Raw genomic sequence first — 21,465 nt, forward strand, 5'->3', positions numbered from 1 at the left:
TTTAAAGGCCTTTCAAAGAAACGTATTTATAGAGAGTTTTACTAAGTTATAAGATTCAAAACTAACTAAAAAAAAATCAATTCAGTATCTTAATTAGACCAACCAACAACAGTGCATAAACCCCAAGGTTTACTTTGTGGAAAGTGCCCTTCATTATAAGACAATGAAACTTTTTACAACAGACTCAAACTGTAGGAAAATGTCCTTAGGGCTTGGGCTTAGATGGTTTAATTATTAGCTTTAAAATAACTTGACTGTCAGCAAACACTTTGTTAATCCACACCAGAAAAAGCAGCCTACAAATTCTGGACAAGGTCCTGTTTCTTTCAAACAGTGTAAGAGAAGTTTGAGTCAAGGTTTTCCACGTACCAGTTTTATGCTTCAGTTGTAAGGAGTGAATGTACCACCGGGCCTAGTCTGTGACTTTGGTATCTCAATTATCTGCTTACTAGATCTCTTTGCTTACAAAGAGAATGGCCCAGTTTTACAAGAGATTGTCTAAACTTGGTAGGCAACTTTAATAAATGCACTTTTATTCAAGAGTGAATTCTTTCTGCAACAGAAAACATTCCTACGTGTACTTTCAACTTCTTTACAAATACAATTTTCTTTCAATATGCAGTTTACTTTGATTTTGAAATATGTGACTCAGCTTTGACAAAGGGAACTCTTCTTTTTGTTATTATGCTTGAAGCATGTTTATAAAGTGGGAAAAAGGGAAAAAACACAAACATACAATTAACATGTCTGATCATGTGAAATTAAGGACTGAGAGCCACAAGAAGACAGCAGAGCACATCTGCTGTAGCCCATTTCACCAAATTCATTCTCATCCTCCTCTAAAGAACAAGGTCTGGGATCATGCGGAAAATGAAAATGATGCTGGTTCATGACAGTTCATGGTCATTTCACATTAACTATGGGAAACAGCAATGGTGAGTTACCTGGCAGAACGGGCTCCAAGGCTGAAGCCCATGTATCCTTCTGCAGGCAGGGAATCATCACCCAGCTCCTTCAAGTCCTGGGGTCCCAGATACTTGTCAGTGTCTCCTGTGAGTGCATCTTCACCTGCAGGGGTATAGAGAAAGGCATGACGGGAAGCCTCCCTTTTAACTGGGGGCCACTTTGCTGTGGAGAAAATGGTTTCATTACTAGCCAGTGACCCAGTGTCTCATGTCATCTTCCCTAAGCTCCTGGGTCACTTTTTAATCACTGCCACATAAAAGGAAAAAAGTATAGGCAAAAGTTAGCGCACAAATTCAAGGGTGAATTTGAAGAGCATATTCAGTACCAGTTTTAAAACACTGCCCACCCCTCTTTGCTTCTCTTTAAGCTCTGACTACAAAGATTTTTCTTTCAGTGTTAGTGGGCCCCCTTCAGCACACACCCATTTCCCCATCCCCCACCTTGATGAAGGCAGCTTGTTTGAATGGACATGGATTGGAAAAGTAAGACCTACCTATCTGTTCATGACTGTGCTTAAATTCCTATATGGGAAGGGAACAGACATTCTGAAAATAATTTCCTCTTAGGATTTCAGTTTAGGTTGCTTTTTTTTTTTTTTCAGAAATGAACAAGTTATTTATGTGAGCTCTAAGTGTTCATTTGGGAACCTTGGAACAAAATGAAGCTGAACTGCTTTAAAATTCTATCAAATTAACAAATTAGGCCAGCTGTCCCCATGCATTCAAACTCCTTGAGAGCAACTATGCTTTTCTGCAGAGTTGAATGGGAAATGGTACCAGTCGTTCTTTATCAACACAAAGAGTTAATCACATAAACTGCTTTTACTAGCCTCACAAGCCTAATATGACCTCACAGGGAAAACAACATTCCAGGAGTGACGGGGCAGGTTTTTCAATTGTCTTCTGCCCTCTGGGATGTTTTCAAATTTTCTCAAAATGTAGCAGAGGCTGGGGGAAAGTTCCATCCACACACACAGAGACAAATTCTAACTTTTATTCCCTTCCGGACACAAGCTTGGTTAGCCAGAAAAAGGTTTCAAACCTATGTAACAGCTGTGTTTTCTTCAAAATAAGCAATTTATCTGCCCGGCTATAGTTTCTTTTCCTCCATTCAGTCAGATTCACAATTTCCATTCATTGAAACTCAGGAAACGAAGAGAGTTCAGCTTTTAAACCACCAATCAAGTTTTAAAACATATCACATGGTCACCTACTGGTGTTTTGTTTTCCAAATATAAAAAAAAAAACATACAGATCAACTTGCTACTGCTACCCAGAAAGACCAGATCAGTTTAAATAACTATTTACAGCTGGATTATCTGTACACGCATTCTATCTAAAACAAACCCAGCATGCCACCCAAGCACAACTTTAAAGCTCTTACTCGGTAGTAAAGCCATTTTCACCGGGGTGGGCTGATCAAATGTTTCCCTGAGATTTTTCCAGGAATTCCTTCAGCAGTGATTTTGAGACCCAACCTCTAAACCCGACCCAGCAAACCAAACCCTGGTCAGGAGCCACAGGGTTCACCACAGCCGCAGAGTTGTCCTCAGTCTCTTGATCTCGCCGTAGACAAGTGGGGAATTACACATCTTTTCCCTCACTCAGCAGAGTTCGAAGATTTTCAAACTTTCAGACCAAAAAAAAAAAAATCTGGCCAATGTTTGAGATTAAGAGCCTTTGGATCACTTCAGAGACATCCTTTTAAAGCGCCTTGTGATTGGATTAAGAACTCCTCTGGCAAGCCTCTCACAGGACTGAATGGTGACAGAGATGCAAGCCCAGGAGTTATTTGTATGTAAATATGTGGATCGCTGGGGTGTAGACTTTCCGTAATTTGATACCAGGGCTCAGTAGCTACCAGCGGGGGTAACTGAGACCGCCTGACGCGGAGAGAGAAAGCTGGGAGTGTTGAGTGTAGTCCACAGGCGACTCTTCTCAAATATGAATGAAGAAAAAAACATCCAGCCAACCCAGGTAGAGAACAAACAGTAGAGGAAAGCAGAGAAGTGGCCCAGGCAGGGAGTGGCTGGGAGCCGCAGGCAAACTTTCAACTTTGTTCTCAGCTGGGAACACCAGGAGCCTGGGTTATTTATGGTCCCTGTCAGGTGGACAGAGGGGAGGGAGAAAAAGAGGGAGGGCCTGTCCTTGACTGGTGATTGTGAAATCCTGGGGCCTAGGGAAGCTGCAGGGGCTCCCAGAACTCTCAAAGACTTGCTGAAGCTCACTGCTCTCACCGTCCCTCCTGGGCATTAGAGGAAAGGTGTCTAAGCCTTAACTCCCTCAGGGGAACTGTCTGCTCTCCCTCTCAGCAAGGTCCTGGGAAAGGAAGTCTATTTCCTGGAGGCCAGGCCTTTGTTGATGTGAATGGGAGGCTAGATCTGGGGTCCAGGCAGCCATTTGGCTGTTCCATCATCTCCTTTTTAAATTCAAGGCCTTTCTCCTAGGTGTTTGTACCCTGTCCAGTTTGACAATGAGGAAAACCACAACAACCTAGTGGGGCTTATGGATTCTCTGGATACACAAGTTAATCCCCTTTCCCTGTACCTCCCTGCCCTTACTCCCTCACAACTGTAGAATCTGGCTAGAAGATAAAGCAAAGGATTGTGACGCTTCCATGCTGAGGTTGGCTACTGGGTCCACCTAACTCTTTGGGGAGGTTGCTGAATTAGACCCAGAATTTAATCTATACAGCTCATAGGTAGGGGACAAAATGGCCCTCCTTGGGAAAAATGCCTAATTAAATAAACAAACATAAGACTCCTGGAATTATCAGGCTGATGTGACAAATCTGTTTAGACAGATAGATAGATAGATACACACACACACACACACACACACACACACATATATATGAAGTCACTTATAATACCTGATCAAAATACAGAATAATATTTGCCATTTACTCCAACTCCCCAGCAAGGTCTGGGATGCATGGTCCCTTCCTCTGGAGTTCTGGTCATCTTTCCACGCTGTCGTCCTCCCTTTAGAGTCCTTAGAATTCCTCCAACTTTTAGACTTGGGTTGTTTAGGTAAGGTGGATTCTCAGGAAGGAAAACTTCGCTCTTTTCTCTACCCAGCTCATTTGTCCAAAACTTGTGTCTCCTGAGACATTCTCTTACCTCCCCCTCAGCATCTGGGGTTCACTGTCCCTTCCATGGGTGTGCTTGCCAGGGTCTAGACCACTTCTTAATCTCTCCCATTGCCTAATACGATCCCCCAGACTAGCGAGTCAGCTTTTTCCTTGGACCAGACATATTGACAGTGCACACTAAATACTTTGGGAATTTATGGTTTTGAATAAGATGTTCATTTTATTTTTTTAAATCTCCAGTCATTTAGCACTTTTCAAATGAAGCTTGAAAAACACCATAAAAAGTTTCAATGAGCTGGGCATGGTGGCTCACACCTGTAATCCTAGCTATTCAGGAGGCTGAGATCTGAGGACCAAGGTTCAGAGCCATCCAGGGAACAAAAGGACAGAGACTCTTATATCCAATTAACCTCTAGAAAGCGAGAAGTGGGGCTTGGCTCAAGGGTAGGGTGGTAGCCATGAGCTGAAGAGCTCAGAGACAACACCCAGGCCAAGTTCAAGCCCCCTGACCCACAAAAAAAAGTTTCAATGAAAGTAAATTTCTATTATTCTTTACTCATCTTTCTTAGATTTCTGAATGGTTCAAGACAACAAAAGCAGCCCTAGTGAAAGTTTCATATGCATTTGACCAAAAAGTAATTAAAAAATCAAATAACCTGATGACAGGAAGTAGTTATGTACTATTTTACAATAGTAAAATCATTTCTCACAGAATTTAGAAATAAAGACAATACTATTACTTTAATACAGTTTTAAAGTGTAGATGTTCTAGATTCAAATCCAATTTCTACCCCTCTTTTTGAGGGGAGTGGTGTTACAGGCACAGAGAGAAGAATTCAAGAATCCATAAGCTTAGTCTTGCTTCCCCCCCACCCCCACTTATTTATTCACAACTAATGCTTACAAGTTGAGCAGCAACTTCCAGTTCCAGGTTTTTGCTGGTTAACTGGAAACAAGAGTCTCATGAACTTTCCTGCCTGGGCTGGCTTTGAACCATGATCCGTAGAGCTTCTCTCCTGAATAGCTAGGTTTACGAGCATGAGCCATCATTACCCAACTTCTACCATTTATTGGTTGGGTGACCTTTGAAATGCAATTTAATTGTTCTGAGTCATAGATTCAACTTCTACAAAACTCAGGCGTGGTAGTACATGGTAGGAGATGGAGGCAGGAGGATCTTGAGTGTGAAGCTAGTCTGGCCCCACAGTCCCAGAAAACAAATAACAATAGCAAACCCTGCTGCTACCAGCAACAACAACTAAACTGAGATAATAAAGTTGCCTCTACCTAAAACTAACCTAAAAATTCCTAGAATGATTAACTGAATGCACTAAGTAAGGACTTAATCAGTACTGGGACGATTATTAGCATTCTGCAGTGCCCAAATATCTACATGGAAGAGTTAGATGGTTAGTATTTAAATTGCTCCTATTTCTATTGGTAAAGGGAAAAAGCAACAACAACAACAACAACTGTAGCAGCAGATTGTCTCTGCCCGGTATTACCAAAGTCAATGCTTAGCTCAGCATAGATATTCAAGAACTATTTCCAACTGGGTAAATATATCTTTAGATAACAAAATGAACCCATTCTCCTTCTGGTAAAACATTCTACAATTCTTGTGTGGTATAACACACGACTATACTAAAAATTAGAAAGGAATGAAATGAGTTCACAGCAATTTGTTAACTTCCTCCACAATACTATATAATCCCGAAATACTTTTTGCCTACAGTTTCTGGCCAATAGGTATGGGTATATAAGTCAACAGAAATAATTCTATTAAGGGACTTCAAGAATTCAATGATAGGCAAGTAGGCAGATAGACAATTACAATAAGCTCAGTGGCTCATGTCTGTAATCCTACTCAGAAGACGCAGGTCATGAAGACTGCAGTTTAAGACCAACTAAGGCAAATTGTTTAGGAGATCTCATCTCAGGAAAAGAAAAACAAAAAAGAAAAAAGTGATAGCGATATGGTACACTACATGGCTAACAAGTATTAAGATTTCAACTCCAGAACCACCCCCAAAATATAGACATATATATCTATACACATAGAGATATTTTCGCCAAATGCATTGTTTCTATATGTGTTTGGCGCAGTGGAATAGCATCTGTGGTAAAAGTTAAGGTTGATCATTGTTTCCTAAAGAGGAGTGAGTTTTCCTTTTCACCCAACCAATGAACCATGTTCCCTTGTTTGTTTGCTGTTGTTTGGTACCCTTGCTTGAACCTGGCTTGGGTAGAATTGGGAACAATAAAATTCAAGAAGTCATTTTGTATGACCTCTATGTGTGAAATCAGGAACTTCAGGCTTGGAACATATGTTCAGGGCACACCAGTCTAATGCAAGACTTCCAGTTAGCTGGCCGGGCACTACTGTGTTAGAAGACTGAGGTAGTGGAGACTGCTTCTGGTGAGTAGGGGAAAGAGAGAGAGAGACCTAGCCAGTGCTCAACTGTCCCAGAGCTCCTAAATGAAGTGGCAGACCCCTGCAGGAAATCCCCACTTGGACATCTGGTCACATGACTTCTGCCTCAGCTGCTATCTGACTATACAATCTCTGCCCAATTCCAAGAGAGCAGCCGAGCCACAGTAACACACACAACCTTGGGAGATGATAATAAATGAAACCCCCAAGTTCAGAGATGAGAGGATATCCTGTAATAAGTCACCAAATCAGAGAGAACTGAGCAATGACAAGGTCCAAAAGGGAAGGCAGAGAGGTCCACACCAACTACCTAATGCATCCCTAAGAAATTACAGGGCTCTCAGGAGTGAATTATCTGATTGATACAACACCGGGAGGAGAGCAGCGGGGGGCAGTGGTAGAGAAGACCTCAGCTGGGTAATGTTCACTTCAGGCCAGACATCTTGGGCGCTGATGTTCTTATTACCCACGCACCATTTGTCAATAATACACCAAACTCCCCAAATCTACCTTAATCCTACCACCAACCACACATCACCAACGTCATTGTAAGTACTTCTCTTCAGTTTCCCTTTCCTAACATCCTGGTGAAGAAATTTCCTGTACCATAATGAGCCACTGATAGGTCCACACATTTTCGAGAACACAAAGAGGAAAAAAAAATATTTCAAATGGTCATCAGGACCGTAGTGGACCAAATAGCTGCACACTCATTTCTTTTTAGAGTTCAAGTTCATGATGCAATATACTTAATTCAACTTCCCTTCCACCCTGTAATGCCTCTCCTCTTGCTAAATAAAGGAAATAGTTCTCCGCCCAACACTAAAATGTGTTTTCTTGCTCCAAGAGTCCATCTTTCCCTCTTTCCTCTTCACAGTCTTCTTCCTGTCATTTTCTTCTATTCCTTTTCTGTTCTAAGACTATCCTCACAATTTCTTTAGGAAAATGAAAGTTGTTTTCTCAGCTGGCTAGAGAGTTGAATCATAAGTTCCTTTAAATAACAATATACAATTATATTCATAGAAATCTAGGCATGTGAAATGCAAGATCTCTCTGAGATATCTATTTCACAACATCACAAAAGTAAAATTCATAATACAAAAAACTGTAAATAATTAAGATAGCTAAGTTGCTAGAATAAACTAGAAAGAATAAAGAGGCATGGAAGGTGTTAGTAGGAGATGGTTTCTTGGTAATAGTACAATACACAAGCAGTGAAGGATAAAATTTAAGATGACTTAAATTTACTGTGAATAATTCTCTACAAGGTGATTTCTTTTGATCATATAGTGAAGACAGAAAACAAAAGCTAGTAAGAAAGTATGACCCTTCACCATTTTCAGTCAGCACCATAGGACTGAAGGATGAGACCAAGGCATTGTAATTTACACAGTATTCATTGAGCATTTACTATGTTCTTGGCACTGTGGTTGCTGCTGGATATATAATCCCACTTAACTCTTGCTTCCTTATCAAATAGAACTGAGAGCTCCATTTCAAGGTCACGGAAACTCAAACTGCAAATAAAATATGGGAAAGATGGCATTTTTTAAAAAATCATTCATTCATTCTGAGTCGAAGTCCTACTTTTAACCACTACAGTGAGCTAGGTACAGAAACCAGAATGCTACTGAACAGATTCGACAACAAATTGATAATTAAAAGGTAAGCTCCGGGAAGGGATAGGAGTTTTGTCCTGTTTGTTCCACATCCAATGTCAAGAATTGCGCCTGGCACATAGTAGGTGCTCAATAAAATGTTCAGCTTGATTCAAAGGCTAATGACGGCACAGATCATGGTGCTGGGAGGGAGGGAGACTTACATTTTACCGTAAATTCTTGTACCTTGGGAGTTTTGTACCATGAGCGTCTATCACCTATTCAAAAAATGAATAAAATTAACAAGACAGAGTAAAACACGGGAACTGCAGGGAAATCATACAGGCTGTGAATTCCATCTACCAGAAATAAGACTGTGAGCCAGGTAGGCAAGGAGATGGTACAAACACCTCTAGACATTAATATGAAGGGAAACTCGAGACTGCAACATTGTACCTTATTTGCTGCTACTGTAAGAGGTGGAACAGGAGAATGGAAAGCAAGCAAGCAAGCATACAACAGGAAGCTGGTAATGTACATTGTCAGTATATTTCTGGTAGTTTCCCCATGTTTTCAAACCATGGTTTGCAATCTATAAAATGCACCAGGTAGGACCTGAAAAAATATCCCATCCTACCATGCTACCTGTGTGAATTTGATTCAGCCACTACACTGGTATAGCCACAAATCTAAGGGAATGTTCTAAGTACGTGACACCTATGTAATGATAGCAATGAGTGGACAAAATTAACTAGCTAGTTTCCAATTAGAAATTGCAGTTATAATTAAAATGCTAGCTTCAACTACTAAATTCAATTAGATCAGTCGACGTGAGTCAAACTTCAATATGCATGCAGTATTTAAGTCAGCTGACACCTTGCTGCTGGGTCAGGTTGGGATAGCCTGGGGACTTCTCCATAGGTCTCACTCAGGTAACTTGCAACATTGTTGGTCTACACACTGTATCAGGTGGTATGGGTGCACCAGCTCCAATGAGAAAGACAAGGATACAAATAATACACATATTGTACTTAGTGCTTTTCAAGGACAGACTGGGCATGTGTAATGAGTGTCTCATTTAAACCTCACCTGTGGGGGTACACTGGTCTCCTTTGGTAGATAAAGAAATCTATTTAGAGATGTGATGTATTTTTGCAAACTCTGATGTTCAAAGTCAGAGACAGAAAATTCATTTTGGAAGCCACATAGATTGCTTAAATCAGGAGGAGGTGCAGACTGTGTGCTCCAAGAAACAAAAAAAAGCAGTACCTTGGACTGAGACTATACAGCCAAGGTTGGATGGTGTATGACTTGAGACAGGAAGAGAGGAGGAAATACGTTGGCCTCTCCCAACCAGAGGAAACAGCAAGGAGCCAGCTTGAATAAAGTGAGAGGTTAATAAGATGCAGGGAAGGAACAGTTTGGCTAGTATTATAGGGCCATTGGAATTGGATTATAAAGTAACAATTGCCACCCACAAAGTGGTGATTCAAGCCTGTAATTCAGTCCTAGCTACTTAGAAGGCTGAGATCTGAAGATTGCAGTTCAATGCTAGCTTGGGCAGGAAACTTCATGAGACTCTTACCAACAATAAACTGCCAAAAAAAAAAGCCAGAAATGGAGCTGTGGTGCTTTAAGTGACAGTGCCCAGGACCTGAGTTTAAGCACTAGAACTGGTACATAGCCATGCACACAAACACACAAATTACCATCCCAGTGGCAAAGCAAAATATATTGCCTCACTAAAGACTCAAAGTTCTTCCATATTTTTTATGCTCATCTGCCTTGATTGTAATCCTAACATAGCAAGTGACTAGTCATAATCATCTGATGGAAAGAAGAAAATCAAACAAGGTCTATATATGCCAGTCACTGTGGAAAAGCACACCAAATAACTTGTTTTTCCATTTCACAGCAACTCTAGGTGGCTTTGTCAATTCCTTACTAAGCGGGAATAAGAAATTTTAACTACCATGTTTAGTTTATTGAAGTTCAACTGAGGGACATAAAATACAGCTGACTTTGAGTAATAAAGAAGTAATTTCCCCTAAAATGCAATCCCTGAGTTATATCCTGCCTAATATCTTGACAATAAGTGTTCAGTGTAGAGAACCCCAAGGATTATATTTATTCACAAGAATTCTCCCCTGACTTAAAGGTATTTCCATTCTCAATCAAGCAAAGAAGTAGAATTAGGAAAGAGGAGTATAGTTGGAATAGGGCCTTGAGCCACTCAGTATTTTATTTCTAAAAGTCCGTTTCTCAATCAGGGCACTGGTGGTTCATACCCATTTTCCTAGCAACTGAGGATGAAGATTGCTGAGAATTGTGATTTGAAGCCAGCTCAGGCAGAAAAGGTCACCAGATATTTATCACCAATTAACCAGTGGAGGTATTCCTCAAATGGTAGTATGCCAACCTTAAGTGAAAAAGCCAAGCAAGAGCACACAGCCCTGAATTCAAGCCCTAATACTGGCATAAAACAATAAGCCAATGAAGGAATGAATGAATGAATTTCCAATTCTAACCTAGAGTCAGGCAGTAGTTAATAGGGAACTTCTGAAGATTTTAGAAGTCCATTTCTCCTTCCATTTTGCAGGTGGGGAACAAGCACCTTTGTTCATTCAAGCATGATTATTGTGAATATTCTGAGGGGAAAGGGAAGGCAAGAAGTCATGTGCGAGGCCAGCCATCTACTTTAAGAGCTTCCTGTTGGATTCAACTACTGCTGTGTGGGAATGACCACGGGTAGTGAGCTTCAGCGCAGCGCAACACTCAGAGACCTCTGGGTATGTTTGTAACTCAGATAGAGGAGGCTGCTGCAAGCCCTGGGCTCAAGGTAAAGGGTATCCCACCTTGCCTCTTTACTCCCCACCTGTGCCCTCAGCTAGGAATGAGCCAGTAGGTGACAGGGATCTCCCCTCCCATTCTTTGTCTTCCATATTTCCCGACAGAGTGATTGTTTTTGAAATCAGAAACCTAGCACTGGAACCTAGTATTTTCTCACTTTCCTTCTCAGCATAGGTGGTATCTTGTGGGGAATGTTGAGAAAATAGTTAAAATGAGCCCTGGGCCAAATACAAGATGTGAAGGCTGAGGCAGTGGGTTATCATTCTAAGGGCTATGAGCTCTCCACGGAATCTTCCTTTCTTCTCTTGAGTTCTATCATTTCTAAACCCCTAGGCTTTGTAGTACAAAAGAGAGAATGGAGTCTAATAGCAAAGTTTGCATATTTCTTCAAGAACAAATTGCTGTTAGCCCTTGGACTCTCTGTTCAGGTTGCGATTTTTGTTCCTACAGTACAAACTCAATTTGCTCATTTTAAAATATTATTCTCATTGTGGCTACACACACACACACACACACACACACACGCACGCACGTGTGAGTGTGTGCACTGGTTCTGGGGCTTGAACTCAGGGTCTATGCTGTCCCAGAATTATTTATGCTTAAGCCTAATATTCTTGCCTCTTTGAAACACAGTTCCACATTCAGCTTTTTTTGGTGGTTATCTGGAGATAAGAATATCACAGACTGGGAATGTGGCCTAGTATTAGAGTGCTTGCCTAGCATTCATGAAGCTCTGAGTTCAAGTCTTCAGTACCACATACACAGAAAAGATTATAAATGGTGCTGTGGCTCAAGTGGTAGAGGCCTAGCCTTGAGAAAGTCCAAGGACAGTTCCCAGGCCCTGAGTTCAAGCTCCAGGACTGGCAAAAGCTGGCTTTATGATCCTGAGATGCAGCCTCCTGAGTAGCTAGGATTATGGGCATGAGCCACTGGCGCCCAGCTAAATACACTTCTTATAACAACAGCAGTAACAACAACAACAACCGCAGAACAGTTTATTGTGCCCTCATTCAGTCTAGAGTTTCTAAAGTAATGTATGACTCAGTGTTGGAACTTGCCCAGAGGCAGCAATGAACACAGCCTTGTGAGTTCAGCAGGGATAATAAACAAACCTATCCCAGGAAGGAAAAAGGGTTCACAAGCTATCCTGCAAAGAGATAGAAAAAGACAATGTAGAGGGAAGCAGATAATATATATATATATATATATTTAAAAATTATCTCTTCTCCAAAATCTAGAGACATTAAAGCAAAATAGTATTATACTAAATGTAAGGACCTCCAGGATAAGGAAACAAAAGCCATATAATGAGTGATTGTTGTCCATAATGTACTATGTTATCTCTCATCTCTTTTACTATCCCTTGGTTATCTCATATTGTTAGAATATTTCACATTGTTATCTGATATATTTTATATGTGCTTAATTGGTTATTTGAAATTGGATAGGAAAGGGGGGAAATCAAGATGAGTGGGGGGAGGGGGGAGGGAAATGGGGACCATGTCATGAGAAAGGGTATCAATGTTTGTGAAGTAATGCACCTTCTATCTGGTGAATATAATATAACCCTTCTATTAATTACAATAAAAAATAGGATTGTATTAAAAAAATAAGAGCCTCAAAAAAAATGCACTGCAGAGGTAGACACATTTTCTAGGCCAAATATATATATATATATATATATATATATATATATATACATATTGTTTTCCTTTACTGCCTTTCTTTGTTTTCTACAAGCACATTCAATAAACTATTCTGTGAAGAGAAAGAGCAATGATTATGCTAAAAAAATTATCTCTTCTCTTAATTCTGGCATAAAAACATACCTTCATTTTATAAGAGGATTAGAAAACGTGGACCTGGGGAAATAGGCACTTGAAACCTACAGACAGAATCCAGGTAGAGAGGTGGAGAATGTGACCTCTCCTGTTTCCATTACCTAAAATCTATGCCACTTTTAAAGAAGACTAGACAACAAATTAATCACTAACCACTGACTGGCCCTATGAAATCAGGCACTAAAATGCTGGTTTCTACTTGTAGAGAAATCAGGCAACTGCATTCAAGACATCAACAACATTCTGACTGGTTCTTTCTTCCATTGCTTCCTTCTTAACTATTAATTATGTAACCTCAATGTCAAATTAAGCCCTCTTTAGTCTCATTCTTCCAAACAGGTGGCAGATAAAGTCCCTGCTCACAATGGGTACTATGTGTGAACTTTCTCTTCTATTCATACTATCTACCAGTAAGCCAGGCAATAGATTGTTGTCTGTTGGCTTTTGTTTCCCACAAGTGCCCCAAAGTTGGTACACATAAAAGGCCAAGTCTATGGGGCCTCTTCTCCTTTCTCCTCTTCATGGTGGGCCTGGCCTAGAATCTGAACACCCTCCCCTGGGTTCCCTAATTCTGTTTCTCTTCTGCAGTAAGGGTTAGAAATGGCTGAAGAGGGGTCAGATTAGGGTCTCCTTCTATATGTGGCAGGTCGGGTTTGCAGGTGGGTGGGCAGAGATAAATGATTTAGAAGGGGAAGAAAACAAAGTCACAAGTAGTGTGGGGCAAATAATCGTCAGTACACTTCACTAACACGCTGTTATCCCTTGAACATCACTAGACTGTTTGAGCTCCTCATTCTGTCTCAGCTTCAAAGGGGAAAAAGACACCCGTGGCCTTCTTTATCTATGTTACAATGGTGTGCTATATGCCACGTCCAGCCATGACTGCATGGATGGATGTGGCTACAGCACCTATCCATCCACAGGTTTCTCTCTCAACTTGGTCTCCATTGATGAGAGTGCAAGTTTTCCACAGGGATTCGGAGAGCCTCTTTTTCTATGGTTCTCCCTCTATCCTTCACTACTCCTTCTTCATACCTTTAGTTTTCCTCTTCCTGTTTAGTGTCATACTACACACCATTTCCTATACTGCTTTTTTGTGCTGGGGAACTCAATATCACCATCTTGTCACCATTCCCATGGGCAGAGCCCTTCATATAGCTTCAAGTCTACATATGACTTCCTTTCTCACACTGGCTGAAATGTTTTCTAGGTTCAGTGTCTCTCTGCCCAGCTCACACCCTACCACATACACTTCTACATCTCCCACAACCTCTGCTCATATAAAATCTATTCTTTAGGATGCTTTTCCAGGGCCTTTCAGAAGTCTATGGTTTACAAGTTCTCATGAAGAAGACAGTCTACACATAAAACCTCAATTCAAATTCCACCTTGCTTGATTGTATGAACTCAAAGAGACCCCAAGAGCCTGATTCCTTAAGGTAAATTAGTACTAATAACAACTTGAAATTAGGAACAAAAATAAATGAGGAATAATAATAGTGCCAATAACGCCCTCAAATACTTTGAAAGAGTTCATCAAGAGAAGGTAGTGTATAATCAACCTTTTACAGAGATCTCCTTTTTGCGTAATCGTATTTCAAATTAATGAATCTAGCAATTGGGGATCATGTTTATCTAAATAACCAGACAGCATTCTCTGTTGGAACAGAGGCTTTCCTATCAGCCACAGTTGAGTTGTTGAGTGATTTTGATGGAGGTTGGTAACCTTGCTGAAACCATTTTCCATATCTATAAAATGAGAATGACTCACTGGGAGGGTGAAATGACAGCACGTTGATGTTTAAGAGCTTCATGGTTTGCTTAGAGAACTCAATAAATGGCCGGAACCTCATTTGTGATATCCAAAGTACTCATTTATTGGCACTCTGGACAGGGGTGGGGACACAGGTAAACGTCATCAGTAAACTGCAGGAATGGGCTAGTGTGGCCTCACCTTGCTCGTTCAGATCTTTGAAATCTAGAGGCTGGATACAGGCTTAGCTGTGAAGTTCTTTCTCCCCCAGCTACAACACTCAATCTGCTACACTTTATTATCCTATTTCAAACTTATATCTAGTTGATATTTACTTCTTTCACATATACACTTAGCCTATTATTTGTTTCTTTGAATATTTAGGGTCTATATTTGATCCTAAAAGAGATTTCACAACTTCCATCAAATTCTAAGTGCTTGAAAATTGGATCATTCTTCCCAGCAAGCTATGGTTTTACTCAGCTGTGGGCTCATAAACCTTTTCAGTATGGTTCAGTTTCATAGAGCTTCCTCTTTAGTTTTTATGTTGCAAAGCTTTATCGTGTTCTTCACTGTATTCCATCTGTATGGAATATGCCATTATACTACAACCCCCTATTCTGCACATTAATATAACAGTTTACAATCTGTGGGGGTGGGGTAGGGATAGTGACAAAAAAAAAACAACAGATTTTATTTTAGTCTTTATGCCCAAGCTACATTTGAACTTTTGACCCTCCTGCTTTATACTCCTCAGCTCTGGGATTACAGGCATATGTCACCTCACCCAGCTCTAATATTTCTTTATCTCACTTTTCCATTTACAAAAGACATTCTAGGAATTTATAATTTAGGATCAAAGTTGAACCCAAGTCATGGTGAAATTTTCCCGGTTGGGGAACTCAAACTAGCAGATCACTTGGACCTTGATCTCAATATTCTTTCTCTTATACTCCTCTCTCCTTCCTTCTTCCCTCCCATCCTTTTATCTTCTCTAATTCCTCCTGTGTGTATACAGCCTTGCCCCCCTCTCTTGTTTTACCTACTTCACTCTCCTATACTCTTCATTTTAATTAAAAACAGCAGTACAAAATGCAAAGTTGTAATTGGCACTAGGATCAAGATATTAATTTTGCATGTGGTGTTATGCATGTAGGTATTTTCTGGATAGAGATGGTAAAATGTGGAGGCAGGGCCCTCTGCAGCTCTGCTGTTCATCTCCTCTCCTCTTCCCCATCTCTGTTTAATGTACTCTGTGGCATGTGATTTCCCTTGCTCTATGTAAAGCTGCTTTGAATCCTTTCCTAGAACCTCTGTGGCTTTTTCAACATTTTTAATTTTTGTCATTTGTGGGCCTGGGAGCTGTCCCTAATCCCTTTTCCTCAAGGTTAGCCCTCTAGTACATTGAGCCATGGTGCCACTTCTGGTTTTCTGGTGGCTATTTGGAAAGAAGAGTCTCTTGGAGTTTCCTGCCTGGGATGGCTTTGAACCTCAATCCCCAGACCTCTGCCTCCTGAGTAGATAGGATTACAGGCATGAGCCACCAGTGCCCTGCTTCTTCAACCTTTATTTTTCTCTATCTCCATACCATTGTTCCCTAGGTCATTAAATAATAATATTTTCTACACTTGTTTTCTTTAAGATTTTTTTCCCAATCTTGGGTCTTGAACTCAGGGCCTAGGTACCTCCCCTGAGCCTCTTTTACTCAAGGCTAGCACTCCAATACTTGAGCCACAGCATCACTTGCGACTGTTTTGGCTGTTTATTGGGCATAAGGAATCTTATACACTTTCCTGCTTAGGCTGGTTTCAAACCATGATCCTCAGATCTCAGCATTTTGAATGACTATGATTAAAGGTGTGAGCCACTGGCACCTTGTTCCTTAAAGTCTTGTTTTTGTTTTTGTCTTTTAGGAATTAATCCAATTAATCATTTCACCTATACTAATTTCTCAGAATAGACCAAAAGAAGAGAAGAAGGAAAAAATGGAAAAGGGAGAGAGAAAAATGAGTAGATATTAATTTCTAAATATTTACTTTGTTATACTTTATGATTAAAATTTTTATTTTCCCTATTACAAAATCATTCTTTTTTTCCTTTAGGATACAATGGAAGTATATATTGCATATTAATGTCTCCTAGTAGCAACTCATTCTTGTAGATTTTTTCCCATCATGCCTCTGGTTTTATGGAACTGAACATTTGCCAGATGTATGAGCATCTACTCAAATGGGTAGCCCTAACGCCAAGTGAAGTGACAAAGCTCTAGCAAGACCACTATACAAATGGATCAAATGATGTCAAAACTCATTAAATTTGCAAGGGTTCTTTAAGGATTAAAACGTCAAGATAATGGACTTGTGCATTTAGGGTTATAGAAAAAAAGAGGTAGTCATTTATGTATTACAGAGCAATATAAGTCATCAAATATGATTGGTCAAATATGGGTTGGCAGAGTTCATACAAAGAAAATTTAGGGACCTTAGCTGACAGTAATGTTTAATATGTATCCAGTTAAATGTCTATCATAATCTCAAATAGACCATCATATTCACCTTCAATATTGTATACCCTTCTGGCCATCTGAATTCAGGATGGATATAAACAAACTGAAACATGCATAGAAAAGTTATGCAGAAGTAGCAAAATAGTAGGAGGAAGTAAAAAAAATATTAAGAAGAAATAGGAAAAAAATTCAAATATCTGAAGGATTATTATATAGGAAAGGTAGATTTTGTCCTTTGTCATTTGAAAAGATTTTCTCATCAGCCACACCAAGTATGTCAGAGCCTAAATCAACAATGAGAAGCTATAGGAAGTTCAATAAGAGATTTTTAAATAGAGCTGTCCAAAGTTTATGAGGTAGTTTTGTGGGATCAAGAATTTCCCACCAATAGAAGTATTTGGGCACAGAAACTTCAAAGCAAATAAATTCTAGCACAGGATGAATGTTCAGCTAGAAAGATCTTGAATGAAATCAAAAGAAACACAAAGAAAAGAAAAAAAAATCAGACTCCAAAAGTTCTGGGTCACACTCAAAAAGCCAGAGACAAAGTAAAATTTGGCTGTTAATTTTGAAGTTGCAAATTGCATTACATATGAAAGCAAATGACAGAAATATCAATTATATTCAAATTTAGGGATTCAATTCTCATTTAGTTATCTGGTTGCTTGCCAACTTGCTATCTGGTTTTATTTACCTCAGTCTGTCTACAGAGTCCATTCAAACTCGGCCTCTCATCGTTTGAGTATTTTCAATAAATGTTTAGGTCTGTGATTGTCATATTATATTTCCCAGTAATTTCATTTGAAAACTTTTTTTTTCTTTTTTTTTTGCCAGTCCTGGGGCTTGATGTTAAGGCCTGGGTACTGTTCCTGAGTCTCTCTGTGCTCAAAGCTAGTGCTCTACCACTTGAGTCATAGCACCACTTCTGGCTTTTTCTGTGTATATAGTACAGAGGAATTGAACTCAGGGCTTTGTGCATACAAGATAAGCATTAGGCTATGCTGCCCGCTTGGAAAGCATTTCTTTTTAATGTTCTGGGATTGAATCTAAGCCTGGTACTCCCATCCTTTTTGCTTTCATTTTGGGATAGGGGCTCACAAGCTTTGCCTGTGCCATCCTTATAATCTCTTGCCTCTGCCTCCCAAGTTGCTGGGATGACAGGCTAGCACTGGTATGCCTGGATTAAAGAAAACATATCCATGCAAGATATATTTCTTTTGCCCTCTGCACACAAGAAATTACTCTGACCTGTTGCATGAGAAGGACTAAAATATAATATGACAACAAGACGTAATTCTGGCAGTTCCAAAGAGGATCAAGTCATTATTTATTTGGAGATAAAAGAGAAGTAAACATATGGCTGATGAAAGAGAGGAAGGAAGAAGGCGGTAGGAAGGTAGGAAGGAAGGAAGGAAGGAAGGAAGGAAGGAAGGAAGGAAGGAAGGAAGGAGGGAAGGAAGGAGGGAAGGAAGGAAGGACGGACGGAAGGAAGCAAGGTAGGTTAGTTTTAAATTGTGTCAAAACCTTTTAAAAACAATGAGGCAAGTCCTCTCTGGTGACCACGGGGCATTAACTTTGCTAGTGTGCGTTCCCCAGACATGACTCTAATCAGTCATGGCATATTTAAACAGTTAAAAAGGACTGTAGAGCAGGTAGGTATTTCTACTGTTTAGGTTCCCAATGAAATTTGTGTGAATCCAAAAAGGAATCCATCATTAAAAGGGGCACAGAAAGATGGCAATATTGACTGGAAAGATGGCAATATTGACAGGCCCAAGGAAAAAAATTACTAAAATTGCTCGTAAAGGCAGAAGGCAATATGGTAGAATGTGTTTTCTAAGTGTCAAATGAGTCACGAAAGAAGCTTATAGATTCTACCATAGTAAACATCCCATTATTTCAACAAAACTCCAAAATTTGCCATCCTTACCATATTTATTCACTTAGGAAAAAGACAGTTTTTTCCAATGGAGTTTTGAACATGCTGTTTACTAAATTAAGCTATAGATTATGACCTGTTCAAAAGTACTATTTTTTAAGTTCTATTTTTGCAGTGCTACGTACTGAATATATTAGATTAGGTAAGTGTCCTACCACTTGAGCTACCAAAAATATTATTCTTCAATAAAACAGAAAAGTTTCCTCAAAGATATAAAATATGGTCCAATCATTCTTCAAATATAATTTTTTTCTAAGTCATTATTTAAAAATTATATTTTGGAAAGAGTTTTGTCTAGGATGAGTTTTCAGTATTAGTTCAAGAACAAAAATTGTTTTTTATTAAAAAAAAAGAAAGCTTAAAAGACTAAATCTTAGAACAGTCTTTTAGTCCTTTACCTGGAAGGATGCCTTAAAATTAAGGCTGCCTTAATTTTAATAACACTATCAACCTTAATCAGTTTTCTGTTTTGAGATTTCAAATGTAAAAAACAGCTTTTTGTATAATAGAAACAAATTAAAAGAGAGTAACCCAGATAATTAGTGACACTTGATTTTAAGTTGGAAAATAGGCTCAGAATATGATTTGATGACATTCAGTAGAACTATAGATGCTTTAAGTGATACATAAATTAATCATCTCAAGATAATGGGGAAGGTTAGTAACTTAAGGAAGCATTTCAAAGGTAAGAAATGAAAGCTGAGAGTTAAGTTTCATTATAGTAAAATTTACAAGTACCTTCTTCAACATCTGAGATATACTCGCCATCACTGAGAATTTCAGGAACGTTGGCTTTACGAACTGCTGTACGATTTAAGTGAACACCGTAAGTGTGTGAAAAATATTCACTGCTGATACCTCAGCAAGACATTTTAATGTCTCTCAAAACATTCTGTACAATGAACTTTCTTCAGGAACCAACAAACATACACTCACTCACAAGTATTACACACTCAAAGGACATTCCATACCTTCATCATCAGACATGTCTAGAACTTCATTCATTGTTTCTGGAACATTCAGTTTGTGCTTCTCTGTGACGGTCTGGAAACAAAAAAGCATCACTTCAATGTGTGAGTAAACTCTTTTTTTTCTGGGGGGGAGGTGGTCATGGAGCTTGAACTCTGGGCCTGGGCACTACCTCTGTGCTCTTCAGCTCAAGGCTATTACCCTATGCCTGGGCCTGGGTGTTGTCTCTGAGTTCTACAGCTCAAAGCTACCACCTTACTCTTGAGCCAAGCCCTACTTCCCCTTTTCTAGAGGTTAATTGGAGATAAAAGTCTCAGGTCCTTTTGGGCTGGCTAGCTTCTTTGAACCTTGATCCTCAGATCTCAGCCTCCTGAGTAGCTAGGATTACAGGCATGAGCCACCATGTCTAGCTTACACTCCATCTTTTAAGAAGACTATTCATTTATTTCTTAATCAACTGATTTCTTATGGGACCTTCTGTCTTCAACAATAACAAGGAGCCCTGGGTGAAAGAATTCTAACAGCACAGCATGATAGCATAAAAAGTTTAGGTTCCTAATAAGGGTTTTCAAAGGAAGAGAAGAAATTGAGGGGCTGGGTAGAGAATGATGAAAGAGATACCACTGATTCCTATGCATTGTATTCCAACTGCCATGTTGAATTTTTTTTTTTTTAGGGGTCCGGGAGGTCTGCAGCCCAGGTAAAGACTGCAGCCCCGTTTATTTTCAACTCCAGGCTTATATCCCTTCTTGAAACCAGGGAACTTCCAGGTGTTACATTCATATGGTAAATCTCAGGTCATTAAACAGAATAAGGCCAGAAAACAATAAGACAATAAAGCAATTGTCTGATGCAAATCAAGGTACAGTTTGATTCCACTCTGGCTCCCAACATATCCCCTGTGTTTATTTTAAAAGAACACACAAGTGCAATTTCTACTCTTTCCAATACCTCTAATTTATCCTGTCTCACTTTCCAAAAATGACTCTGTCCCTTCATCTAAAGGGGATTGATGGGCGGAGATTCAGCTTCTGTGACTTCTTCAAGCTGAGTCAGGGGCGTTGTCTCTGTGCTTGACCAGGGACCTTAAGAAGCCTAGCCTGTTTTATCAAGAGGTTGCAAGGATTAGATATCAGGAACAATAATTTGCTCCAAACTAGAGATCATATTTAACATTTAACAACTGCACAAACCATCTTTGGCTACAATAGTGTAGCTTACTTAGCACCCATTTGCAAAGGCATTTTCTTGATTGTCTGGGGAACTAAATCTCTGCTACCTTAACAATGCTTCAGTTGTCAGATCTAAACAGATTAATAGAGACACAAGCCCCAGATCCACAAACTTTCCTGAATTTGTGGCTGGTGTCAAATAAAAAATTCGCTAAATTAGGACTTTAAACTACCCACTATCACAGAAGATTAACAAGTTCTTGCCCAGTTATGAAAGGCACGGTCATTAGTAAGGCATGCTTACAAACTATTCTATGACCTCCCGGCTCTGATTAATTTGAATG

General features: G+C 39.7%; 1 protein-coding gene across 1 annotated transcript in view; it reads right to left on the bottom strand.

Moving 5' to 3' along the window:
* Ank3 (ankyrin 3) overlaps nucleotides 1-21,465 on the bottom strand; it is a 258,674-nt gene that overhangs the window by 85,418 nt on the left and 151,791 nt on the right. The window contains exons 22-25 of the mRNA XM_090346380.1: nucleotides 19,952-20,024; nucleotides 19,719-19,784; nucleotides 8,316-8,369; nucleotides 945-1,068 (exon numbers count right to left, since the gene is read on the bottom strand). Coding sequence (XP_090202506.1) covers nucleotides 945-1,068; nucleotides 8,316-8,369; nucleotides 19,719-19,784; nucleotides 19,952-20,024 — 317 coding nt within the window. The remainder of the gene's footprint in view (nucleotides 1-944; nucleotides 1,069-8,315; nucleotides 8,370-19,718; nucleotides 19,785-19,951; nucleotides 20,025-21,465) is intronic.

This window comes from Megascapheus bottae, chromosome 15, assembly GCF_031878675.1.
Source record: "Megascapheus bottae isolate mThoBot1 chromosome 15, mThoBot2.hap1, whole genome shotgun sequence".
Classification (NCBI taxonomy): domain Eukaryota; kingdom Metazoa; phylum Chordata; class Mammalia; order Rodentia; family Geomyidae; genus Megascapheus; species Megascapheus bottae.